At 46.4% G+C, this 27,542-nt stretch overlaps 1 protein-coding gene across 1 annotated transcript in view; it reads right to left on the reverse strand.

Annotated features, from left to right (window-relative positions):
* Positions 1-228: 228 nt before the first annotated feature.
* PLXND1 (plexin D1) overlaps positions 229-27,542 on the reverse strand; it is a 92,774-nt gene continuing 65,460 nt past the window's right edge. Inside the window, exons 25-36 of the mRNA XM_067303555.1 lie at positions 27,246-27,444; positions 20,084-20,230; positions 17,834-17,990; positions 16,400-16,503; positions 14,970-15,033; positions 12,454-12,488; positions 10,086-10,190; positions 9,074-9,237; positions 7,435-7,582; positions 4,108-4,248; positions 3,054-3,128; positions 229-2,373 (exon numbers count right to left, since the gene is read on the reverse strand). Coding sequence (XP_067159656.1) covers positions 2,257-2,373; positions 3,054-3,128; positions 4,108-4,248; positions 7,435-7,582; positions 9,074-9,237; positions 10,086-10,190; positions 12,454-12,488; positions 14,970-15,033; positions 16,400-16,503; positions 17,834-17,990; positions 20,084-20,230; positions 27,246-27,444 — 1,456 coding nt within the window. The 3' untranslated portion in view covers positions 229-2,256. The remainder of the gene's footprint in view (positions 2,374-3,053; positions 3,129-4,107; positions 4,249-7,434; positions 7,583-9,073; positions 9,238-10,085; positions 10,191-12,453; positions 12,489-14,969; positions 15,034-16,399; positions 16,504-17,833; positions 17,991-20,083; positions 20,231-27,245; positions 27,445-27,542) is intronic.

Below are 27,542 nucleotides of genomic sequence, written 5' to 3' on the forward strand. Positions count from 1 at the left end.
CCTATGTCTCTGGCAGCTATTCACAGTTTCTAAAGGAAAAAAAATTCAAGAATTTTTTTGAAATTACTTTCAAAATAATATGTAGCCCAGCTACATTCTTAAAATTTCTATTCTGATGCCACACCCTCAGCAAAGACATTGAAACCTCCACAGTGTATGTACTTCTGTAGCTCTATTAAAAAAAAATCTGTTCCTCCCCTTTCCCTCCCCTTCCCCCCTCCCCCCCTCCCCTTTTAATGTACTGGATAAAGTCTATCATTTGTTTTAAAATAGATATCTATATACACACACACAATTCTGATGCTCCAATTTCTGACAAATGCTTGCGGCATTACTGAAAACTATGGGATGGAGGCCACCTGTCTGCAGCAATGAGTCACCCAGGAGGAGCTTCGGTGGACCAAGGTCATCCGATACCAGGCTGCATCCTTGCCGGCTGGATGAGTAATGGAGGCTCCCCTTAAGACCCTGCCTGAAGTGAGGTAGTAAGTTTTTTCTTTTTTCTGTTTTTGGCAGTTTGAAAATGTGGTCCCTACAGGTTTAGCTTTCATGGGCAGATTGCCTTGGCCTGCATGTGAACTCTGGCTTCAAGCATGTGGTGTTAGCTGTGGTCCTGCATATAAAGAGGGGCCCGAATGATGCTGGAAAGGTCAGAGGTGTCACGGCTCCCCCGGCTGCAGCAAGGCAGGAGAAGCTGCCGGCAGACAGGAAAATGGGTCGCAAAAGCTGGGACGGGGGAGCAAACGCAGAGGGACGGCAGTGCAGTTCCTGGGTCTCGAATGAGCCCTGTCACGCCGCTGCAGTGGGGCGCTGCATGCTGGTACCAGTTTGATGAGGAGTGAGTATCACACTTTCTATCCTTGCTTGCGACTTGTGATGCTGCAGCTATTCTGCTGGCCCACGTGTGCAATAGCACCAGGCTGTAACGGCGAGCGAGTGAGGTTATGTTCCCTTTCCCTTTGTGCTCAGAGAAAAGACTGCACACGCCGCAATACTGCACGCTCTTGGTTTCTCACAGGTGATAACCGCAGGGTGCTGGGTCAGAGAAAGCAAACAAGCTGGTTTAGAAACAGACCCCAATAGCACTGTCCTCACTGTGCTCATCTTGGTCACAGCTGCCTGTGCTGCCAGCTGGCCCGCTCCTGGGGCGCAGGCGCTGAGCATGGGCGATGCTGCCTGACGAGCTGCCCAGCACGCGGCTCGGTTCTGCTCTGTCCGAGTAGTGTAAGGAGGAGCTGACCCCTGCTGATGTGATTTGTTACCCTGGGCTGACCTTAAGCCCAGGCCATATGTGTGCATGCACCTGCTAAGGCAGGGAGACCACAGTTGCAGGGAGAGGTCTCTTCCCTCACCCGCTTAGGTCTGTTTTCCTGCTCCTGGGCAGAAATGATGCCCGTGAGCAGCCGGCTGAAAGGTGGTGTGTTAGGGGGTATTTGCCAACTCCACTGCAAACTCCAGTCCACTGCGCGTGTGGATCTGGGAACCTCGGGGAAGGGGGATCTGCCTTTCCAACACTGTCTAACATCTAACACACTCCCTCCAGCTAGGTAACAGCTGTTTCCATTAGGGGATAAAGTGCTTTCAACATGCCTTAGCTACTTAGGAAGCAATTGCTTTGTCTCAGCCCCAAGTTCCCTGTGTTGCCCAAGTCTCAGATGAAGGAGTGGTTATGTTTACACATACAGTACAAAAATAAAAGGCACAAAAATACACAGAATGCAGCAGATAGTGAACAGCTGAGAGAGTCCCTGGTGTTGGAAACACACAGATACCAGAGGGATAGTGTGGAAGGGAGCTCTGCCATTGCTCTGACAGCCTTTGCCAGCTTTGCTTGTTACTCCCTGAGGCCACCCTTCTGCTTTGCATCTATTGTTACAGCTTCTGCAGCCTGGTCTCTTGTCCGTGAGGAGTCTCCTCTGGAAACAGGAATGCAGGGAATGACTGCTCAGGAGCTGATTAGAAAGAAGTGGTTAACTGAGTTTGCCACAAGTGTCATGCCTCTGTTTCTGGCTTGAAACAGCAAATAAATTATGGATGCCACAGTGCAGATCAGAGGGTTTTCAAGCTGCTCATAAGTGTCTCGTGGCTTCTTGTTACGCGAGGGAGCCCTTCAGCCATGGGCCAGGCCCACCTCCACCGCCAGGCTGGTTTCAGAATGACCCTGACGGGACATAATCCAAGGTGTATCCACAGTCAAAGGCATGTTCCCTATGGCAGTGCAGTATACAGAAGGTCACTTCCAGGGCTGCAGCCAGCCTAGGCTTCGCTGCAGCACTCGTAGATATTGTCTTCCATGAGCGCAATCACTTGCTCAAACTTGTGCTGGAGCTGAGTGCGCTTCGTCGTGGGGTTGGAGTCCAGCGCGGTCACTATCTGCAGGAGACAGGGTATGTGAGGCAGCATCTGTCAGCCCAGCCTCCCCACCAGCCCTGCTAAGCCCAAGTCCCACCGGACCTAGGGCAAGCTCTGGTGCTCTCCAGATGCGGAGAGCCCAGCCTGCAGCACGGCTCCTGTGTGCAGTGCTTCCTAGGCGCTGTTCAGTTGCTCTAGGGCACAGCTGAGTTACTGTGCTGATGTTGAGGTGGATGGGGAAAATACAATGGAAAATCACTGTAATAAATCTGCTCCTCGCAGTGCAGAACTAGCCTGGTATTGCAGGGGTGTAATGGGGTTAGGAACTAGTTGGGGCTGGTGCCTCAGCTGGAAGCAGGGGGTGGCAAACTATTTTGGATGTGGACTGCATCATGGTTTTCTGCCTTCCTAAAAGCATCTGGAGATCTACACGTTGGTCAGATTGACTTCAAACTAGCACAGTGAAACACTGTTAAAATCAGCTGGGAATAGCTGACCTTATCTTCTATCAAGTCATCAACCAAGGAATAACAGTACATCCATGTGTGTGTGCATGTACTGTATATATACATGAGATTAGACAAAAAATAATCTCTTTTTTGTGGGACTGGATGCAGGCATCTGATTACTCACTCACAAAGTACTGCTTATTATTCCCTCCATAGGAAATCCGAGGCCTGAGTACAGCAGAACCAGCTTACCTGGGAGCGGTATCTCTTGGCATATTTGTATATCTCGGCCATGGCGACGTTGGTGTTGAACTCGTTCCGATATTTCTTTACAGAAGACAAAAAGAGGAGAGGCATATTAACCTGATGCAGCAAGTGAGTTCAAGCCCAATCAGCAGGCATATATTAGAACTAGATTAAGAGAAGGTTTAGACTGGATGTTTTTGTTACTGTTGGATTGATGCAGCTGGACTTTTGACTTACTCCTGTAAGGAAGCTGCATTTACTTATATCGGAAATGGTGTTAGTCTTTTTAAAATCAGCCTTAAATGCCCACACTTGACAGCCCTGTTCACCCATCAGTTCTCAAAGCAATCTAAAAGAATGGTGTGGCTTTGTAGCAGGGTAGAGGAACACTGATGGAAGAAACCTGCTTGGTGGCTGAGGCGAGAACGCCGCAGGGAGGCAGTTTGATTTTGACGAAGCCGTGGCAGAAGCCTGGCAGGGTTTGGATCCGGGAGCTGCTGCCAGCTCCTGTAGCTGGTGCCACAGCAGGCACCTGGCAGGCTCTGCGGAGCCCAGGCTCCCAGCATTTGTGCTGGCTGCCAGGGCTGGCTGCCCATGGGCTGCCGGGGAGTTGGGGACTCAGGGCCCTAGCAGTTGGGCAGCCTGGGGGCCAGCTGGCCGGGGAGCTGAAGGCTGCAGAGATCCTTTTCCAAACTTCCTGGCTCTCTGGCACTGAATTTTCCATTAAACTCCTGCTGGTGCCAAAGCTAGTTAGTTTCAAGCTAAATCATGGATGTTTACTGCAGCTCCGGCAGTAATTAAAGATGCTTGGAATTAGGTCAGATGAAGTTTATGCCTGCAAGCTTGAAGCAAAATATCCTTTCTTGTTTCCTTCTTCCAGTGCCTAACAAGGCAGTAGCTGATCACCGCCTAGCTCCATTCCCTGCAAGTCCCCCAACTGGTATTGACTGTCAGTCGGAGGAGGAAAGCGCTCCCCCTCCTGCGGGGTCTGAGTGTGCCACCTGGCCCTGTCCCGCATGGCGGAGCGCAGGCGCCCCGCTGGCCTCCGCATGACGCTTACCCGGGACTCCTCGGCGAGGTGCGCATTCATTTCCTGTTCGCTGAGTGGGGGCATGTCGTGAATTTGCTTGTAGTATCGCTGCACTATTTTCCTATACTCCGGGATCTCCTTGGCATACAGTAGTTTATTGGTTGGGGAGTCCTAGAGTGAGGATGCAAAACTGAAATTAGATATTGTATTGTTTCTGCCTGAAAACTTTTTAACCTGTTTGACTGAAGCATTGGCCATCAGACACAGACTTCAGCTACAGTTGGGTTCAGGAAACAGCTAAAACCTTTGAGCCTGGCTTTAAACAGACAAGAGCGTGACAAAAAGGCACTAAACTGCTAATGACACAGATGCTTGCACAAATTCAAGGTGCTGCTGACAGTGACCACAGTATACTGTCTGTCTGCACGTGACTATCCACTTTCTCCCTAGTATGAGGTAAAAAGCTGTTATCTTAAATGTGAGTGAAAGTGGTTTAAATGAATATGTCTTAATTTGCAGCAAGAGCAGACTAAAAATGTGCACTGGGTCAGGTGAAGTAGCTTGTTGCCAGGTGACACTCCCTCGATGAGTATAACACAACTGCATTTGATAATACACTTGTGCTCCAAGGCTGTGTGTGGAAATTGATAACAAGTGATGGGCTTTTGCATGCATTTACTCGGGTCTCTTGAACAGCCAGCTTGATTTAAACTGAAGAACAAAGCTCTTTAATGGAGACAAGCTGAACTTTGTCAGTTGAAATGTTGGTCTTGGATTTTTAACGTAGCTTTGATTTATTTTGCATTGGCTAATGCAGCCTGTCTGGCCTATATTCAGTCCATGCAGAGTAATTAAGGGAAAATACTGAGTTCTCTTGATTAATGTCAACTTGGACAAAGCAGTTTTAACCTCCCTGCCGCACTATCAGGTTATACCAGTAAAGGCATAACCCCTCTTGCACTCCTTGCAAACGTAAGCATGAGTGATTCTAACCTCTAGGTAATTCTGCCCCTTTGATGTCATTACCCTGGGAATGAACTTGGCTTACTGGCCATGCGTTGTACCCTGCAGGGCAACAGTCTTGGGCTCCTGGGACAAAGAGAGGAGTAGGATCAGCTTGTCCCACCGCCCAGACACTCAGATGCAGGGACTGTTCCCTGATGCTATGACAGCTGGAGAGAGCAAGCAAAGACCCTTCAGGCAAAACAAGCCAGGCAGGGCTTTAAGCACGGAGACAGCATCTCCAGCTGTACCAGGCAGTATAGGAGGACCCAGCAGTAACGGCAAGCTGCTGCTGCAATAGATAGCCTGGCTAGTGCTGCAGGGCAAATGGGCGCCAGGCTGCAGCACCAGACCCCACAGTAGTTTATTTTCAAACCCAGTGACAAGGTGTTACAGGAATATAGCCAGCTCACAGAGCCTACTTAAAACATTTCTTTTTTTTGGAAATGCAAAAGAAACCAATCCTGCCTCTTTTTTTAAGCCAGTTATTTTTTTAATGTGTATCTGAGTTGTCCAGTCTGTATTATAAAGAGATGGGGGGCTGTTTTATTAACTGCTTACACACTCTAAATGTATAGAGTCTGACTCTGCTCTCGCATTTGTAGTATCAGAAGTAACACTACTGAACATGCTGAAACTTGGGGAAGAATCAGGCCTGGAAAACATTCAGTGATATACTGCGTGTGTATGCAAACTGAGTTTTGTGCTGAGGATTTATTCTTCCCACATTACTCAACAATTCCTTGACTTATGCTATTGTAGTCCTGAGAAATGTTTCCATCTGTTGTCTGACTCCAGCTGACCCCCTCTTCCCCCCATCCCCAGCTTGACAAGGACAAATTGTAGGTGTTTCGTAACAGATGCAAAAAAAAAAGTCCAAAACCCAAACAAACAAAAAATCAAGGGCTCATTAGATCTTCCTCTAGTATTAATCTCTCCCAGTAAAGGCTTCCTGTTGCTCTGTCTGGGAGGAATGCATGAAGCAGGGCCCATCTCCCCCCTCTCCCTAGGGTTGCCTCCACGTCACGCACTGTACGTCCGCCAGCCTCTGGGGTGGGGGGACGGCAAGTGATGATTTACAGCATTTGCTAATAAAACTTATTTATGTTGGGAAGTCTCAAATGTCAACACCACACTCAGCCAAGCCAGAGGGAGAACAGTAAAACACATGCACTCAAAATCTTGCTGCCTTTCAGTCGGAGGGGAGGGTGCACAGGATGCTGATGTGCAGGACAGGAGAGCTGGCCCATGCGTTCTAGAGGTTTGCTGGGGGTGTGCTGAGCTTCCTAAATGGGTGTGCTGAGTCCCTCAGGGCTTCAACTGTGCTCCAGAGGGTTACCAAAGTGTGATGGAGAAACGTCCATCAGTGGGGTGTAGCTGCCACGGATCTGAGTGCTCCTCAGGCAGGTTACAGCAGCTACTTCCAGGGTACTGCTAAATGCTGTCTATGGGATGGTACTGAGTAGTCCCAAAACCTCCAAGTGTGAGTTAGATTGGGTCTGTGCTGCCCAGCCGAGAGCAGAACAAAACCTTCATTCACAAAGGCTTGGTTCACCTCCCATGGGCAGTGGGGATGGTCAGGAGTCAACCTGTGGAGGTTTCTGATGTCAGACTCTCATGAGGTGAGAAGTTGTGCAGAAAACTCCAAATGAACCTTTAACTCTTTCTGTCAATGGTATGTCATGGTTTTCCATTCTGCCACTGGGAGTTTACATAATTTCTTTGCTTCTGTTACAGGATTCCTAGATTAATGCTGTCCCAGGAAAATAGCCTTGACTAAGGGAGCTGAGCTCCAGCTTGGAGTCTGCCCACACTCTGTGAATATGTCCAGATACAGAGCTAAGACCCATCCGTGCATTGTTTAATATGTTATCCCCTTGCCCCAGCCAACAATAAAGACTTTGTCTGCTAACAAACCAGCCTAACTCCTTATGGCCATGGGCCTTCCTTGTTAGGGAAATGTTACAGAAGTTGGGCCGAGTAAGCTGGGTGTAGCTTTTCTGGAACGATGATGGGACAAAAAGATGGTGACACAAGTTGCCAACTAGGTCTCCATCCTCTGAGCTTTGCAGGCTACAGGCTTCTGCCCTTTGTCCATCATACCTGTGACTATGTGTTCCTACTCTGAGTGCTATTTGTGACAGAGAGAGTGCAAATTTTAAGATCAAGTCTGAACAATTAGAGGGGGAAGGACTCATCAAGTCAAAACTTGACCAAATGAGACTGAGCAACTGGATCACAGTCAGTCCTGCTTTAGGGTGTTGGACCAGATGACCTCCAGAAGTCCCTCCCACCTACATTCTTCTGAGTATATGACTTCCTTAGCAGGAATGAGATGTGCTTTGGATACTGTACCTTGCCCAGCTGCAGATCAGACAGGGAGCAGGCATCAATGAAGGCCTGGGCTATCACAGAGAGACAGGCATCTATGTGGTCTGTCTTGTCTATGTCAAAGACGAACTGGGGGTTCTTCAGGATGTTGACCCAAAACCTCAGAGGTAGGCTGCAAAGGAACCAAGCCAGGAACACACACCAGGTGAATTGTTGCATTCCACAGGGAGAGGAGAGTAAAGGAAAAGGCATGCAGGAAAGATATTGATAGAAAGTGAATAAAAGAGATGGAAAAATGTTGAGACAAGTTCTGTTATTTAATCACATCCTGGTAGTGCAAGTTACTCTGTCTAGCTGAAGGGGCAGGCACACATTTTAAATCCTGAAAAGACATTTCTTCAGTCTGAAGCATGAGGCACAGACTGGAACCCTCATGTACAGCCTTTTCTATGAGAGCTTATCCCCCTGCTCCTTTTGTAACTCACTGAGCTAGCCTGTGTGCCAGGAGAGGAACTGGCACTTTTGCCTGCATGTGGCTTTTGAATCAGGTTTCCTCACTTGCTGTTTTGGGTTGGGTTTTTTTTTTTTTTTTTTTTTTGTAGGCATGGTGCTAATGTCTGTTTGCATTTTCCCTGTTGTTAGCAGTCACCTGGTTCTCATGGTTGAGCCTGGCCCCATTAACCACGTTTTGTGTGTTATCTTTTCTGTTCTCTTTCATCATTTTCAATATCAAGCTTGCCCCTCCTATCATCCCTCCTCAGAAGCCGACGAATGAAAGCTCCTATAGGGCTTACTGCTACTGGCAATTAAAGACAACTAAGGTTAGGCAAATCTGTAGTTCACATGTTATATCCACATGCTATATGTTATGCACGCTATATGCATGTTATATTCGCAGACAAATTTGTTTTCACTCTTCACATGCTGGGCTAGAAACAGTTACTGTCCCTGAAGCCTCAGAAGAGCTGAGCTTCTCCTCCATGTTCCTGCTAACCTCCCTACTCGCCCTCTGTTAAATTTCCTGGTTTCTTCCCTTCTCTATTTCTCCTCTTCACTCCTCTTCCCCCCTTCCTGCTATTCATAACATCCCTCAGTACAATTCCCAGCTTTTCCCCAGTGCTGCCGCTACCAGCTATTACTGTACCAGCTCCTGGAGTCCTGTGACTACCCTAGCGCCTTAGCTTGGTTATAGAGATAAGTCTGAAAAAGAGCCCCTGATGGCTGAAAAGCCAGAAAGCAAATGAAAAGGAGCCAAATATGCTGATTTCAAAATCTCTGTGATGTTTTAAGGCCTGACATGATTTTGGAACCTGTCTCAGATTCTTCAGTGCTTGGAGCTAACAGTATTGCTGTCTCTTGTCATCCCTTCCCTTTTCTGTTTTCCTTTAATTATTTATATTAGCCTGCCTCTTTGTTCTGTCCTTTATCTGTCTATGCCTCTTCTTTCAGCTCTCTGCTCCCCCGAGCTCTCTAAGCTCTATGTTTGTTCAAAGCTCTCCAAACCTATATTTTGTCTCATCTTTTGGTCCCCCCCTCCTTGTTTTTCGAGTTCCTCATTGGTTCTACTTTTAGCAACCTAATGATTAATCCAGGCCACCAAGGCTTTGCAGCTGTTGATCCTGAGAGCTGGAAAGAAAGAAAGAAGACGTCTTCTCTTCCAAACCTGTTGGTCTTCCAGATGTGCATAGTGTCAGGGTCTGTGATCCCTCTTTTCTCTGCTTGCTCCTCTAGGAAGTCAAAGAAATACTTCACAGCCACAGGCGGCTTATCATCTCGGATACTGAGAATGGCTTTGAACAAGTCGTCCAGGAACTTCTGCAGCGTGCCCTGTGGGACAAGTGCACACAATGTAGACTGGGAAAAGCAGCAGCGCCTGAACCCAGAAAAATAGTTTAAGGGGACGGACTGGTGTGCACAAGGGGAAATGCTTTGCTGCCAGCAGGAGGGGAAGAGGAAGAGGATGCTGAAGCAGGGAGGGAAAGGTTTGTTTGTGCGTAGTGATATAATTAGCTTGCATTTGGGTTTAATTTCTTTTGGCATCGAGGTTTTCTTTCCTACTGCTAGGATCTCACATCTGTGATTGTTCTGCACAGTAAATACAAAGAAGCCCGGAGACTGCTGGCCATTCTTGTGATCTCTGCTCCAATGAGACATCATGCTGGGATTAAAGATGGGCTTGGAGCCCAACTGTTGGATCTGAACACTCTCAGAGAATGGGGAAGTTCAAATCTGAATTAAGATCGAACAGACATTCTTCCTGCTCCCAGAGCTGAGCATCTCCATCTCTTTTCCCAGCAGGATCTCTCACTGGGGAAATTCAGCCTGATTTGAATTGTGCATCATGAGTCTTGAAGCTGTCAGCATCCCTTTTATGTGTGGAGAATCCAGGCTAACACTCAGGGAGATCATGTGAGGCTTCATACAGCAACTCTGTTGGTCAAATTAAGAGCTAGAAAGTTGGAGGGAATCCAGAGATCCAGCGGTGCCCAGCGGCCTCCCTGAAGACTTCTCCATATATCATGACAGAGGAGTCCCACTGCCTCTCTAGAAGGACAGGCCCTACAGCACTCCTTTCCTAGATTAACCCTTCTTGCTACAGAGTGCAAACAACAATCCCACTTGCCATCAATGAAGGTGTCCCAATCTCCTTTGTAGGTGTCCCCCCCCCCCCTCACCTTTGTGGAGAGCAGCCTGGTCAGGTAGATCTCTGGTAGGACTTTTTTCCTATGGCTCTGTCTGTGGGACTTCTTATGTTCAGTTGATTCATCAGTTGGGAGAACCTGGACCAATACAAAATATACGCTCAGAATTCTTGTCCTTGGAAGTGGCACACTGGATTTTCCTTTAGCTATAGAATTTCAGTTGCATATACAATTCAATTAAAAAGCAGTTACTGTGTTATAAATACATCCTTATATGGCTTTAAAGTGTAATTTATAATACTCATTTTTTTTTCCTGACATTTGTTTCTCTTGCTCTCTTTATTGCTTCTCTCAATCTAAGCAAAGAAAACGAAACGATCACTCTCATTTTGCATTTTAGTCTGCTTGCCTTTCTGATCTCTGTGAAGTACTCCAGTGTGGCTGCAGTTTAGGTTCCCAGAAGCAAAGCACAAGGCTTCCACAGAAACCAACTTTTCTTAAATTTGGAAAGTGCAAGAACAATCAGCCAGTATTCCTACCCTGGCCTTTTTAAAAACAAAAATAAATATTCCATTGGTCAGGTCAGTTAATTACCACTCTATAATGATCTAGCAAGCCATTTAAGTACATCTTGGCATTGCCTCACATGTGCACATTCATCTTCCTGTCCCTTCTCCTCCTTGCTCTGCGCGTGTGTGTGTGTGTGTGTGTGTGTGTGTGTGTGCATACGTGCGTGCATGCATTGTGTGTATGTATGTACGCTATTTGAGCATGGAAACTTTAGCATAGAAAAAAATAAAGATGTAAAATATTGTTGTTGTCCATAACACATTTTTTCCTAACAGCTTTTAGCAACATTTAGCACGTCGTATTTTCAGAGTGGTGCACAAGCAGGAACTAATAAATCTCCCACAGTCCTGGGAAGCAGGCAGCATGCCAGTTATTCCTATTAGGTGACTTGACCAAGGAAGTTACCAGCTGAGCTGCTCCATGATCAGACTGCAGGGCCAGGCAACATTTCTGAACTCCTGCGGCTGCTGAAAGCTAGATCAGGGCATAACAATTATTTTTCCATCTTGGTAAGTTTTATTATGTCCCATAGTACTGAAGCTTTTCGACAGATAACCTTTCCACGTCTCTTTGGGCCTCTCTGAAGAAAACTAACACACACTGATCCTGCATGTTCACACACCTGACATTTCAGCTCATGGAGATGAATTAAGTTAATATCAGCAAGGCTGAAAAGATTTTTGTCCTCATCCATCACATATACTGAAAAAACAGGAGCCCAGAGACATAAATGGAGGTGAAAAGAGAGATCACTGCACACACGCAGCCTGCCTGGTCTCCTTCTTTGCTCCCAGTATTTTTCACACTACTGACCTCCAGGGAGAGAAGTCTCCCTGACAGCCAGCATGACAGCAGGCTCCAGCTCATCTTCCTGCCCCCATCCCCTTCAGAAAAGTGACTCTCCGGGATCCAGATTTTAGCACAAATCATTACACCTCTGTCACAGTCAGTGACATGACCCCGATTTCAGTCAGCAGTCTGGTCCTTTTGCCTTAGCTCAGGATTTACCCATAGACTGAGGGGGCTTGCTTCCTTCAGTACAGCAGGGCTGACTGCTACTAGAGGGATTAAGCTTATACAGTTTGCAACAGCATCAGTTTTCAGAAATGTAATTAATATCCTCCTTTGTCTGTTAACAGGCAGCCATCGTAACGGTGAAATATGTAGAAATACATACATTAGAATCAAGATTAAGACAAAAACTTTATTCCCCCCCCTATTGCTGCCAAAAGTAATGTGCGTTCAATTATTATCTTAATAGCTGAACAATGCATAACCACAAAGGTTTCAGCCCCTGCCCCCCCTCGGCCCCCCCACCTTCCACCCCCCCCCGAGGGCAGGTCTGATCACAGGCCAACAAGCTGGCTGCTTGACAAACGCATCTGTCTGCATGTACTGTACATATGGAGCCCATTCCCAGCCATGCCGCCGACAATAAGGCTAAAAGTACAGCATTATTGCCCTTTGCTTGTACACTCCTCCACTGCTGCAAGAAGCGTTTGCTCCAGAACAACCGTGCATGGCAAATTCCTCAGGGCTGGGCTGCCTTCCCACCCACAAAACACCCCTGCGTAAGTAATTATTGCTACAACTACAAGAAAGGGCTGGGGAAGCAAAGCCACTGCTGTGATCTGTGCGTACAGACGCCTTCATTTATCTGTGCACCTTGCTGCTAAGACCTGGAGTGAAGGCCCTGTTCCCAAGTAGCTGTTTCCTATGGAGGAAAGGGTGTGGGTGGAGGGGCCGGGAGGAGTAATTCGCAAGGACCCTCCCCAAGGCCACCCCAGTGGGCCAGTCACTAACCTTGATGGCTTTCAAACAGGATACTTACCAGATGGAAGTATTTTTCAGTATCCAAATCCTTCACTGTAAAGAAAAAGAGCTCAGTCTGAGGAATCAAACAGAAAACTACCCTCCACAGACTCCACCCATGTAAGTGGATGTGTTTTGCTTTCAGTAAGAAACCCAAACACCTACTTGTGGTCCATGTGATTTCAGCATTTTTCTTTGTTTTGGTGGTGTTTACCCCTTTTTAGGTGGTGTGGTGAATACCTCAGGAAGTAGGTTAAGGAGTATTTTAAATATCAAAGGGGTGTTTTAAGTGGAACCCAAGACAGCATGAGAGCAGGAGTAGCACTTAGGCACTCTGGCATCCTGTCCTATACTCTGGGCCCCGTGATGCCTATCCGTGTTTGTCCTCAGTTGCCTTTCAGCTTTACTCATCATGGGCAGCCGAACAGCATCTCCTAACCCTGATGGGCAAAGGACTCTAATTTCAGAGACAGACTCGCATCATTTGTTCTTGGAACAGGGAACTGACTTCTACACTCAGCTAATCCAACCTGCCAGAAGCTGTGGTAGCTACTTGCTTGCAGACAATCAGTTCTGCTTTTGGACTCCAGTGGTCAATAGAGCTCCATTTCTTGTTCCACCAGCTGTGAGGAAAGGCCTGAGAGACTGGGGTTTGAAACATTTTTTTTAAGTGTGACTTTTTGTCTACCTTGGCTTGTGTTGACTCTCTGCATAGTCTGAAATCTAGAAGTATTCTGACAAGAAATGAACATGTGTAACTGGGAGGGAAAGGGATTTTCAATCGAGCAGTTTCTGATTTCTCCTTTTTTTTCCCCTTTGTTAGCACAGATTTAATGCAAGCCTCTAATAAGCATGTAAGAAAAAAAAACATTCTTGTGAAAGTCTCAAACACCTCTAGCTTAAGGACTGGGAAAGCACTCAGCACTTCAGCAAATGGAGAGATGAGAATACTGGACAGCACATTTTTAAAGTAAGAACACAAACATGACACTTCCATCCCCTGCAATGAGTGTATCAGAAATGTACACTTCCCAGACCTCCTTAATTTCTCCTACAGAAGCAAGAGAGGGCATAAAAACCTAATTGTTTTTCCTTTTTTTGCAAGTGATGCAGAAAAGCCTTAAGTTAGAAGGAATCTAGAAGCCACCCACTCACAAGGGTCCATCCCAGACTCAGGAGGACTGGCCACTGAAACATTCAATCTGCCACCCGTCTCCCACTAATCCAGCTAGGAGTTTTCTGCCCTGTGCTTGACGAGGAGCACTCACCAGCAAGAGGGAATAGCAGCCATGCCACTGAATGGCAGTCGTGCAAGCACAAATGGTGACAAACAGGGCTATTCAGCAGTGTTGATTCCGATGACCTCATGTCGGCCAGCCTGCTGACCAAATTATTATAATCCTGGCAGTCTGTAGGCCAGCCCTCCCTATTCCACCAGAATCCTGCAGAAACATTGCTCCCAGCTCTTTGGATCTCTTTTTTTTCCCTCCAGGGTGTTGGCTGTCTTTCAGGGAATGCCATGCATTGCAGTCAATAAAAGCACTAAGTGTCTCCGCTCCGCTTTTCTGTCTAGCTATCAATCCTGTCCAGGAATGCTGCACTGCTTGTATCTGAATGGCAGGATTCAGGCCTGCAAGCGTCCAGAGCATGGGCGTTTTGTGACCCGTCACAGACATCTGGGGCTTGCTCAGTCTCAGTAATAAAGAATCCAGTAGGAAGGGGAGAGCATGTAAGAGCTGATTGTTCATGCTAGATAAGTTTCCTGCGGCTCCACAATTATCTCTGCCCCAAACATAAGTCACAGCATGGGCAAGGGTTCAGCAGGCAAATGGGGCTCGCTGAAAGAACAGCTGAGGCCTCGCAGGATGGGAAGGGCCTCCCAAGCATACGGCTGGCTGCCGGCTTGCCTGCTCAAGTGGAGGCAGCACTCCCTTCTTGGATGGTGGCACAGTGCACACATGAGAGAGCAACACTTCACGGTGACCCTACACTTCTATTATCTTGGCTTGGGGCTCTTGCTATGGGGGTCCAAGGCCCAAAGAAAAGGCTGAGCCTAGATCCATGTGAAGAGCCTGTAATGCAAAGAGGCAAGGGTAAACTGCCTCTTTATTTGTTGCTCCTCCTTCAACAGGTTCTGGATCTGGTTCCCAGCACAGACCTGCACCAAACACATTGCCATGCTGCACAGCATGATGAAAGGCATGGATGTAGACGATCTTGCAGATATGGCCAAAAAAATCTGCTTTTCCTCAGCAGTGCCATGCGCTCACTTTCTTCCCAGGCACAAAGGTGGCTTGACCAATGCCAAGCTCTGCAAAAAGTGCCGCTACAAAATGGTGCTCTAAGAGTGCTGATAACCATTACAGCCAACCTTGCAAGAGCCAACTCCACCCCTGCCTGTTCAAGCAAGGGGCTGGCAGCAGGCCCACGGCATCCCCCACCACACAGAGCTGACCCTCAGTCTCCCCAACCCCTGCTAAAAAAAAGTGTTTCTGCCTGGTCACCAGCAACAGGAAAAGAGAAGTGAGTTATTACCTCTGCTCAATGTGGTATCCTTCTTATCCAACAAACTCATAGCCAGTGATGCCCCTTCAGGGATCTGCAGATAAAGGGAACAGGAAACATGGGGATGTCAATGATGGATTGGGCGTACAGGGAACAGAGGCAGCTCCATCGCAGCAGCAGCAGCCCCCTGACTGTGTGGTTGGGTTTAGTTAGGCTGGACAAGCTGCCACTGCCAAGACGGTGACCTGTCTCGCAAGGACGTACGCCCAAGGCCAAGGACCACAAAGACAGGGTGAGATGTGCTAGTCATTTCTCCCTAGTCCCTGGGAGGGTGGGTAACACCACTGGCTTAAAGAAAGGCACAGCTTAGATCAGCTTGCTGCCCAGGGCCCGCTGAGTGTGGTTCCTCATGTGAGGGACCTAACAGCAACTTCCAGAGAGACATCCCGGGGAGGGGCACCAGGAGGAAGATCCTGGGACCCGAGAGATTCCAGTGTAATTGCTTACTCTGCCTGCAACACCCTGTGTGATTCTGTCATGCTCTGCCTCTGTTCCCCAGCTTGTAAACTGCTAATAATAGTATTGCCCTACTTGGAAACGTTTTTTTGGGTGCAAATACAAGATTGTGAGGTTCTCAAATACTATGAGAATCAGGCAAGTATTGCAGAGAAATTTGTGGTATGTTGACACTAGATTATTGAAAGAAAATGTTATGCTGTATAGATGTTGTTTTGCCTTTTATTGAAAAGGAAGAATGAAGCTAAACGTAGTCCGCAAACTAAATGGGATAGGCACCATCTCTTTATTCTGCATCTCTGGCTCTCAGCACAACAGAGCACTGTGCCAGCAATAGGGCTCTGAGGCACTGCTTTATACAAATAGTAATATCAATAAGTACTCAGCTCCATTTTTGGTTTTCCACGCACTGTTACAGAGCAGTGAGGATTACACTTCCATAAATACCAGGGAATGTGGAAATCAAATAAAAACTTCCGGTTTCATTTAATTTTAAACGAAAAGCAGACAAGAAAACAATCTGACTTCCCACATTTGGCCCACATCTTTGGCCTCAGCTCCTTGACAGCATCCCCAGCTCCTGCTGTCAGGGAAGTCAATGACAATTTTGCTAGTGATTTTAGCAGGAGTAGGGATCAAGAGCAGTGTGATACTAATCAGCCAAGCTGGTGGCCACTGGGAATAGGAGCTTTTTTTTCTCCCTCTTTCTGTTGTCAGGAATAACTTGTTTTGCATGAAGAGTGTTTAATTAGTTTCACTGTGTTACAATATTAACGAGCTTCTCGCCAGGGCAGATGTCTATTCCCCAGAAGCTCTCGTGGAGCTATGGCAACCTCCCTGCTTGTTTCTGATAATCTTGTTTTTGGAAGGGGAATTGCAGCTCACCCCTGAGGCCAGGTAGGGTACAAGGAAGCAAAGTTTCTCTGCAGTGCTTGCAGGTTTACCTTGTAATGGGCTAATGTGTTGAGTTTCTTCCTGCCGTCCTCCACCACAGAGGTATCATCAAGGTCCCGGAGGATGTAGCTATCGGTGCTTGTGGCAAACCACTCTAAACACAGAGAAGGGAGAAAACGAAAATTCAGCTTGAATAAGGCACGTGCAGTTGGGCCTGAGGCCTCTTATTCTGGAAGCCACATGCCATACAGCACACTGGGGCTGCAGAGCCCTACTTCAAAGGCCTCTGTGGCTCTGTGTGCTGGGAAACTGAAACAGGTGTTTTCCAATGGCCTGCAGTAGAAACACTTTCAGGATTAATGCGAGAAGCAGGGATTTCCTGGACTAGGGCTGGACTGGACAGAGCTGAACGAGGTGACGAAGGTCTCTGCTCAGAGAGACACAACAGGAGCAGACCTCTCACTTCTTCCCTGTCCCACCTTGTCTCTGTGCTGTGGGCCGTGTTTGACCTGCCCCGGCAGAGCACCAGGGACTGGTGTGGGCAAGACAACCGTGTGGCAATGCACAAAACCACCAAAGGCCACTGCCTGCTACCAAGTGAGAAAGACCACATGATGCACCTATGATGCAAAGGTGCCATGTGTGTACCAGCTGAGCAGGAGCAAGGCACTGCCACTTGCTCCAGCTCAGTGTATTTTTCTATAGAAACACCTTCTGACATTGATTATATTGATTTCCATCCCTTGTGACTACCTCTGCCAGCCAGGGTGTGTCTCCATGGCCCACCAAGGACCACAGAGGAGCAGCCATCAGCGTGGGCACCGGCAAAGGTGCGGCGGCCATCACCTGTGCTGCCTCCCCTCTGGGCGTCCCTCGGCATGACACAAAGGGCACCTCCACAGATCTGCCAGGGTGGTACAGGGGGCGGATTAGGTCATGATGTGGCTGCAGAAACAAGGTAGAGCCCATAGAGGCAGTCTGAAGATACTTTTCTCTTCCCAGCATGGGGTTTGGATTCTTCTTAACTTTTAGGAGAAAGAGCTGGCTTCTGGGTAAATAAATGACAACTCTGAATCCAGAGCCAGATAGAAGTCCATGGGCTCTTTTAGAACTACTTATTAAGGGACATGCATTAACTTGCCATATGCAGGCCCAAGGGTATTTTAGAGGATGACATCCTGTTTGGGGGTTAGGATTACAGGCTTTGAAGGGTGTAAACCCAAGCATCTCTCTGCTTAAGCTGGACTTTCCTAAGGTTTCCTTCCAGTAACATGGTTCCCTACAGCACCCTGTCCATCAAGATCTGGTCCTGTCCCTCCTTCCCAGAAACCATTCTCAGGAAAAGGCTGTCTTGAGGCCTGCCCTCTCATCAGTGCTGCTTCACCCAACGCCCTCTGATAGATACAAAGAGCTACTGTGCAACATGCACTCCTTCATCTTAGATACAAGAACTCGCCTATCTATCTAACGCATCCAGTCCTTACCAAGATCGACGTCTTCTACCCTTGGCCACTGGGAGTATGGGACGTTCTTGCAAAAGGCCTCCAGAATCTTCTCTTTCACTTGACTGAGCGTGTCTGTGTCCATGGCCCTAACGCTCAAGGAGTCCATCCCACAGCCTTGGAAAGAGACGTTGAGGTTCTGTAGGGAGAGGCTGAGTTAAGCGCAAGGTGGGAATGATTTGCCACAGTCTGCTGGCTCCCAAGGACAGAGAGAGGCTGAAGGGCAGGCACAGCTCTCATTGGTACATTCTAGGCCTTGTGCTGCTGGAAATCATGCTGAACAAATGCGTTCATCTGAGTTTTACTGCTAAGGAAAGGCACTGATTTACAGCCCTTGGAGACTGAAGGCCCCTATTTATTCACAGAGCTAGGAGAGCATGGGGAGCAACACTGCAACCTTCTCTCATGCTGCCTTGCTAATGGGCCTTAGCCCTGATGTGCAGAGACCACCTCTGAGGGCAGGAGGAAAGTTCAGTCTCCATAACCCAGTCATGTCCTCACCTCCTTGGCTCCAACTGGTGACTAATGGGACAGTCAATGCTCATTGTTTTGTCTTGTTCAATGGGCTGAATTCCTTTGTTTAAACAAGCTTTGAACACACTGCATATTAGATCTGGTGCAATACTGGAGTACACTATCAGCAGTATGCAATGATCTGTTCAAGAACGTAACTAACTAGCTGGACAGTTAGCTGCAAGAAGCTTCAGGCTGCCACAAATAGACAGCTGCAGTTCAAACCTCAGGGATGCCCAACTTTTATTGCAGTCACAGCAGAGAGCTGCAGGGCAGTAAGAGCGACTCCATTCCTATCAAGATCCTCTTCTACTCCTTTGGGAGCTGCTACCGCATCAGTCAGGTGAGGAGGAATGCAGGGTCCGGGTATCTCCTCCTCTCACCAGCTATGTAGACCCGAATGCTACAAGCACAGCTCTTCCCTCCCACACCTGGGGGCTTCACTCTGAAACAGCCCAAACTCTGCCTCCTACTTTTGTCCTCCCCTTCCTTGGGTGCAATGAATCTCAGGGTAAAACTTTGTGCCTTCATTTATTTGTGAATGAAACTGGGATCTTAAAATCATCAAACAACCTGACTCGCAAGCCCAGGTCAGGAAACTGTCCAGATCCCAGGAACATTGCTTTTGCATAAACTCAGTTGCCTCTTAGAAGGAAACTTGGTGAATGTGAGATTGATCCCTGGTAGCCCATAGGTTCCTTTGTAAATACCACTCTTAAGTATCAGCAAGAAGGATACACAAGCAGCATTCTTGGTGATGAGAACAATGTCAATGCACACATGAAATCTAATTTTCTTCATAGTATTAAATGAAGGTGATTTTTTTCACAGGGTGTAATGTGCAGATGGTTTTTAAAGCAGAGGTTCAGTTACCAGCAATTTGGGGAATTGCTGGTGAGTTAGCACTAACCCTGCAGTTGCTCTCCTTCCTGCAACATACCCTGTACACACTTCTACTTCTCTTCTTGCAAAAAAGTATGAAGCAGCTGTACTTTCCCTGCTCGGACTTATGAAGTTACCACTTCTGCCTAGAAAGCTAATACTTTGCACCCTGCTGCTAACCCCTCTCGGTCTGCGCTGTAAATTTACAGGTCCATTGGTAACAGGAATATGCAGAGGATGTGGAGCTTGAACCTGCTCTGAGTTACCAGGATGCACATCTGGGGTAGCCCGCTGATTTCAATGAAGCTGCTCCAGATTTATTCCAGGTAATTGAAAGCAGAATTTGACCCAGGCTCTGGAAAGGCGTCCGTTGAATTCTGTGTCAGACACTGAAGGGAACAAAGTCCTTCACATGTACAACCTTAGTCTGTCCTATTCCCGCAGGAGGCATTTTGCAGAATCGCTTTTCAGCACCATTCCTGTAACAGCCTATACAAAGCCTTCACAACAGAACTCCGTTTTCACTCATAACGAAGATGCTGATTTGCCAGGAACTGTAAACCTGTTGTGTTAACTCTCTCAATATTGCACAGCAAACTTACTTATCTTCCTCCATTCCTAAACTGAGCTACTTAGACAACCCACCAAAGGATGGCTGCAGTAACAAACGCAGTTTGGAAGACATCAAGAGTGTAGGTGTTGGCAAGGTGCCTGTGCAGGTGCTCGTTTAATTTATGTGGTTATCACAACTGCATAGGCACTGAATCATCTGCTTGCACAGCTACCGCATCTGGTGTACGGTAACTATCAGCGCACTGGGGTATAAGCCTCACTCACCCTCGGCTTTGCCTCGATGTTCTCCCTCAGGAGCCACTCTTCATTAAGGGTGTACCTGGCTTTCCCTGTGATGGCATCGATGGAGCCTTTGTTAATTTGCTGTTTGATAGCACAGATCAACAGGAAGAATGGCTCTCCAACTGTCTCCTAGGGAAGAGGAAAGAAAATCAAGTAAGTAAACAGGAACCGGTGATGGCAATGCCTTCCAACTGCATGGCTGGGACAGACTTTGCATAAATACAGAAGGCAGATGAAAACTGTAATGTGCCCCTCCACACCGAGGAGCAGGACTGACCCATGCCAGGTGCTGGGAATCTCTGGAGAATGCTTAGTGCCATCAGCTCCCCCAAACTCCTGTCAGCATCTCCTTGAGGCTAGTCAGAAATTTTTAGACTCATGGCAACATGATAATTCAGAAAAGAAATGGAAGAGGCCATTATACCCAGCAATGACCATGGGCGATTTTGGGGGAGGGTGAACTGTGCTTGTTGGCATCATCACAACCTGTCCAATTCCTATAGCAAGTACTCTAGGATCATGAATTACCACAGACAGGTTACAGCAGCATTTTCTCACAGTCAGAGTGCTTGGGTACAGTTTCAGAAGGTAGGGACATATGTGTAGCTGTGTTGAGTGGGTACATGCATGATGCTCAGCAAAATATAAATGTGCATTAATTTACACATGAAATTATATATGAACTTCAGGGAGAATCTGGCATACTCCAACACAGAGATGTTTCTTGCAGTCTGACAGAGCATATACTGTATAATATACTGCATTCAGCAGGACAGGAACAAGACTAAGACAAGACTTGCACAAATATCCAGGTCTACAGAGGTATTTGGATGCCTAACTTTCTAATGAAAATATCAGCTGAACTCCTCTTTCTGCTGCCTGGTGTACCATTGAAATCCATGGAAGTGAGGCTGCTGTGCATGGCTGTGGCTCTGGGTCCTAGCATTCAGACTTTTCATACCACACTGGAGCCCTGATCATAGCAAAACAGAAAGGATCAGCCTAGCTGTTCCCAAGCAACAGCAAGCACACCATTTAACTCCTTATATTTATCACGCTTCATCTCATAGCAGAAATGTGAATTGTGACACTACTGTAATAAAAATAATAAAAAAAAATAACAGAGACCAGCTATTTGTGATGCAGTTCAGCTACATGGATCTATGCCAGATTTTTGATCCACTTATATCTGCTACACTTACAGCTGCTACACTGATTGCTAGTAAAACATAAGCTATTTTCTTAAGAAATTTTTCAGTACTGAAGTACATTCCATTCTCCCTAATGTTCATGTGTAATTTCCTTCAAATGAGGCAAGTGTAAATTATTGCACATTTATGTATTTTTTGAGCATCACACACATCCCTGCACAAACATCTCTGCCATCTGAAATCCTACTCAAGACAACAGATATCGAATGATTTTGATATTTCTCAGCTAAGAGCTGCTAAATCCTGTTCAATCTGCTTCTTAATTAAGACTTGGTGATTCTTTTATTCTAATTGCCTTATAATTGCTAAAGCAATTAGTCTGATGTCAATTTTGATCTGGCTGCATTCAGCGCAATTGACATTAAGACACTAAAGCACGGCTGTAGGTGGGCATACACCATCTGTGCCATGGTGCACATATTTAATTTTCCAAGGGCAACTTTCCTTACGAACACAAGAAAGTTATTTGGGCCTTCTGCTGGGATCTAATGACTTTCTGCAATGTTCCTTTTGAGTAAGCAACGTAAAATAGGCTCAACAGCAGAACTGTTGCTACTGGAATGGAAAAAGGCCTAATTTCCAGAAAGTGGAGAAACAAGTGAAGATGTGCTCTAGGGACTAGAAGTTGAGGATCATGAGAGCCGAGAAAAAGTCAGAGACATAAAGAAAAGTTGGTTTCTGAGAAAAAGGCAAGATTAGGAGACATCAGGCAAGGGATTACCCTGACACCAAGACATGCCCAGATTGCACTACCTGCTTTCACTATGATGTGATGTGACTTGTGGAGTATTGCCAAGTTAATTTTATGCAAGAAGAGCTTACAAATCCTAATTATGACTCTGCTGTGAATGGGAACTTTATGCTGCACACATTTAAACATGTAGTAGGGACAAATCCAACTGCTAAATCCAGCACCGAGTTTGGAAACCTGCCGTTCAGTCCCTCATTTGAAAGTTCTGATGCTGCCTGAATCCTGGATATAGATTCAACCCACATTAAGAAGTTAGTGGACTGTGAACTGTGACAAAGTTGCCTCAAAAAAACATTAAAAGCCTGTATGAGTCCTGCTAATATAGGAGCTCTTTATTGCTTGAAGTCGACATATACTGTATGTGCTGAGACTGATCATGTGGCACCTTCCCATGAATGTGAATATACAGTGGGAAAGGAAAAGGGGGCAGCCCGAGAAACCAGTGAAATGGGTATTTCATACCCTGCTGCAGTGTAAATGAACAAGATTTATCCTCAAGAATTGCTGCACAGGAAATAAACTACAGTGCTCAGCCTGCTAGATACTATTTTTGTTTGTCTTTTTGGCTTTCAAATTCAGAAACCGTGGGATGTTATGGAAATCTGCAAAAGTGCTAATCAGACAGTGAATTTCAAAGAGAGGAAAGGAGGGCTGGCAAGCAGGGACTACAGATAAAATGGTAAACTTGGAAACCTCAAGTATTGTTCAGAAAACTCATCTGGAAACAAATCAAAACTGTCTTTGGACTTGGCTAGATGGGAGAAAGGAAGTTTAACTCGAAAAGATTAGTGCTGATTCAGGAAAAAAATTACTTAAAAAAAAACACATTCTGGGGCCTTTTTTCCGCCTATTGTGAATGTATTTTAACGAGACTTCATTTTAAATTTTGACTGAACTGTTATGGGCTCTTAAAGCTACCCAGGGCACTGAAATAACTTTAAAGTAATGGAAAGCACAGTTCAGGCTGGCATTATTTGAACTGTTTCATGCATGATGAGTGTGGGAGGGTTTGATTTTTATATGCTTGGGGGAAAAAAAAAAAGATTTAGAGCAGAGACCGGATTCACATGTTGCTGCCCTATCAACAAGGCTGACAAGTCATTAGAGCTGTCCTCCCAGGAACACATTAGAGTCATTTCCAGGATGACTTGGTGAGACTGGGGTGGGAAAGGAACAGAAAGCAGCTGTTCATCCCAAGAGCCTGCTAATTTTGGGATGATCTTCTATTTGCATAATGTGAAGAACCAAAACTCAGCTCTATCTCCCTTGCAAAACTTTGGGAAGTTTGCACCCAGATCTAAATGCTGTATTCCAGATCCATTTTGTTTGCCTTTTTTATTTTCATTTAATTATCAGCCCCTCTATCCAGTTAGGGCTTGGGCACAAGGGTACTAAGACATCATATAGGGAAGGCTTTTTTTCCCCAGCATTTCCAGTCTAAGCGGTAGCAGAAAGTACTCATATGGATCATTTCATCTGTGATTCCTACTCAGATCTGCAGAAACAGAGGTTTGCATCAAATGTGCAAATGCTGCAAATTTTCAAATACTTCTCTGACTCCAACCCCAAACAGCAAGCTTCCTGAAACTTCTTCATCCTATCTACCGAAAACACAGAGCCAAACCTCACCCTGTCAGAGTGGTAACTCCATTGCCTTCAGGTGCCCTGCATATGTTTAGACCACTGGTGACTGTGGCCTGCCACTCTCTTCCAGTTGAAGACAGCTCCTTCAAATCATTTTTCCCCAGAACACAAATGGACGGACTGTTAGGCAGAGTATTAATACGAAACAAATGTTTCAAGCATGTAGCGTTGACTTACACGGGAAAATACAAGCACTTGGAATTTTTCCACTGCACAACGGCAGGGACCTTTGTAGCAGCTGTTTCAAATAGACATTGTGATTAATGGGGATAATTCAAGAACGAAAACCAGACCCGTCGTCACACGACTGACAGCCCAGTGCTACAGGCAGGCGGGTAACCTCTTTTTTTTAACCAAGAAATGCCTCTCTGAAGGCAATAAGGTTTGATCCAAAGGAACAAAAGGCACATGGGAGCTGTTTGACTATCACTAGTATTTAAATCACAGCCTTGAGCTAAAATCAGCCTGCGTGTAAGGAGGTGCTTTTTTTTTTTTTTTACTTCAAGTTTGCTTTGCATCCGTTTATGCCAAAATACAATGCTGGGAGCATTGCAGCTATGCTCAGGCTGCTTATCTGGCACGGAGACCCCTCTGTCCTTTTGCACAATTGAGGCTAATGCCTGTTTGGAGCCCTCTTCTCCACTGACAGTCAGAAAGACCTCTCTGAATATTTCCATCTTATCCCTTCTCCTCTTCCTTCATATTCCAGCAGGCAACACAGTTTCTCCTCTGATTATGTCTCCTACCTTCATTGCAAAGCATATTAGGAGAGGGTGATGTGAAAGTGTTTGGGAAATCAAAACTTTATTGCACTCTATTGATGGATGTTTACTTTTCAGAGACGGGAAATAGGCTGTGGTAGAAAGTATAACAATGGTCTTTATTTTCATAGCTTTAGGCTGACCACATAAAGCAAGCAGTGGAATGAATACCCAAGTGAACGATATTAGCCTGTCCTGAAAATCCATCTACCTCTCAGAACAAACTGAAAACACAGAATACGCTTTTGAGCTGAACAGCGCTGCCAGCGGGCCCATGCTGGTGCCGACAGAGGACGTGCACAGGGGCCAGCGAGCACGAGCCTGGGACCCCCACCACGGCCAGCCCCGTCCCTCACCCACCGCACGCGTCTAGATCTGCGCGAGAGACGGCTGCAGCCCGGGCATGGGAGGGCTGCAGGGGGAGGACAGAAATGACAGATTTTGCTCAGCAGGGCCTTTCAAGTCTGGGAGATGGGCTTTATTAATTTTTTAAAATTAATACTATTTTTATAATCAAAACTACAGCACAAAGAGGCCATGAGAAAGGGACAGTATCTACAGTTACTCAGGTCGGTGAGGCTGTAACTGGAGCAAGACAACTCCTGGCTGAGGTACCCCAAGGTTTCAGAGAGATGCTGTGCTGGGGAGGCTCTGCGGTCAGCAACACTGCGTCCCGAGCGAGATTTAACACTCGTGCCCCAGCCCCCCCGCAGACTAACGGCGGGAGCAGCACTTATGGCAGGGCCTCTGGAGGCAAGTCACTGCTGCCCGGCTGTCGGAGGCGCCGCGTCGCTGCAAGTTCAGCTGAAGTCACGGGGGCTGCCAGGCACGTTCGCTCATACAGAAAAATGAGGAGACCTGATGACATCAGCAGTGTGCCGTCCTCTCTGCCTCCTCTCCACAAAACATCCCAGGCTGTCATGCAGCAGGAAGAGGGAAGATTAAAAGCTGGCCACCGAGACGGTGTCACTCCTGTCCAGCCAGAGCTCTTTTCTCCTCAGCTCCCTTCTACCTGCAGGCTTATTCCAATCTGTTGGCTCTAGCCCACTCCCCAGGACTCCATAAAATTAAAGCATTATCACAGCCCTCCTTCAGAACAAGCTTCTATTTATAACATCTGTCTTTTATCTTTCCCTCCGGTGGAACAAAGCCAAGATAGAGGGGAACAAACAAACCAGCTTCATGGTTTACATTAGCATTTATGAATCACAATCTGCGGCTGGCTTTCCCTGACTACCCAGGGCAGTTCCTCCGCGCGCGATGCGGGGACAAAGCTGTCGCTTTGCGACCGGCCTCGGGTCCAGGCCGGGGGAAGACGACGTGAGCACTACTCTTACCTTGGCCAGCAGCCAAACAGCAGCCCTCTCCCTGTCTGACCTGAGGGCTCGATGCTGGGAGGACAGGATGATACACTGGAACTTGGGAGCTATTTAAGAGCTACAGCCACTGTTAATTAGCTTTGTAAAATGTCCAAGTCTTAAGGCCCACGTGATAAAACTCAACTTTCTTTCCTCTTTTTTTTTTTTTTTTCCTCTGAGAAAGCCTTCTTGCACAATGTCCATTTTTAGCAGAAAATGAAGTTGGATCAGATGCCTCACATGTGGTCTCCTCTCTCCAAAAGGAGAGATCAGCACTTTTTCTCCCTAATGGTTTAACTACAGGCACAAAAACTAAAGATTAAAAAAAATTCAGTAATTCACTCGCTTCTGCTCTTACAAATGGATAGCTGTGCTCTATTGGCACAGCCATCCTTATTCTTTCCTGTAACTTTTCTTTCATTACACTAGCTAATCATATGAGCTAAAATAAAAGATTAAGAACTATAAAACCACAGGGCTTAGGACAAAAGTGATCATCAGCTGGGATCAGAAGACATTATGATATGTACAAGGACAATACAGTATTGCTTCTGTGGCTGTAACAAATACTTTGCAAAAAGATTTTTTTAAAAGCCTTTTCTAGGCACTCCTCTATGGGTATAATAGGGTGTTCTCCAGTTAACTGCTGTGGAATCAATTATGTTATTGCTCAATTCTTCTGGGAAATTCCAACCAGAATTGGCAAATGCTGGAGATAAAGGACTGAGCAGATGGACTGCTGATGTGCTCTGAGATGCCAAATATATTCTGTTTAGGTTAGAGTAGGAAGATAGGCTTCTGAGATGAGTCCCTGCCTCTCTTGCTAAGACTTGTCTGACCAGCTTGGAACCATAAAGACACTTTCAGTGTGAGAATCCCCACATACAAATGAACAATGACAAGAGAATAATGTTCCTACCCTGTGTGCTATGATTCCGTCTTAATAGTCTGTGCTCTTGCATTCAAAACGGAAAAAGCTGAACTATCTGACGACCATCAGTAAGGCTATGCAAGCTTGTCAGGGAAAACAACAAATAACTGGAACGCTTTCCAAAACCTCAAACCATTTTAGTTATCGTTTTTTAATTCCCTTATGGCTCTCTTCTCAAACATGGTAACAAATGGAAAGAACATAGTTCTATTAATGCTCTGGCCTTACAAAATGCAAGCCATACCAGAAAGTCTGCGGTAAAGTCTGATCTCACCAAATCCCCACACAGAAGTGGAGAAGCAATCAAACTTAAGGTTGCTTTTTCACACTTGAACATTTCAATCTGTAAGAGTTTGTTGATTATTAGTTACAAGGGAACTGGCAATGCTCACAGATATTTTGGTCCTCAGCTGACCCATGACTCCCTCATTACACTTGAATGCAGTCTAGAACTCACACCTAGAATAGCACTGATCTGGTTCTCTTACTCTGAGATAGCTGTACATGCAGATGGACATCCAGTTGGTGAGCATCTTCTCCACTACAGATTCAGTTCTCCTCAGCATCAGCTTGGGGTTTTTGGAAGCTGAAGCATCTATGAGATCCACCAAGAGGTCCTTCATGATGCTGGTGTAATACTCTAGTTTCCCATGCAATGCAATAGTAAGCAGGGACGCCAGGTTACACCTGAAAAAGAAAGTGTATGATTCAAGGACTGATCCCAAGACTAAGCCACCAACTGGCATAAAAAAAAAATTAACACAAGGGCAGTATTTCAGACAATT

This window comes from Apteryx mantelli, chromosome 12, assembly GCF_036417845.1.
Source record: "Apteryx mantelli isolate bAptMan1 chromosome 12, bAptMan1.hap1, whole genome shotgun sequence".
Taxonomy (NCBI): Eukaryota; Metazoa; Chordata; class Aves; order Apterygiformes; family Apterygidae; genus Apteryx; species Apteryx mantelli.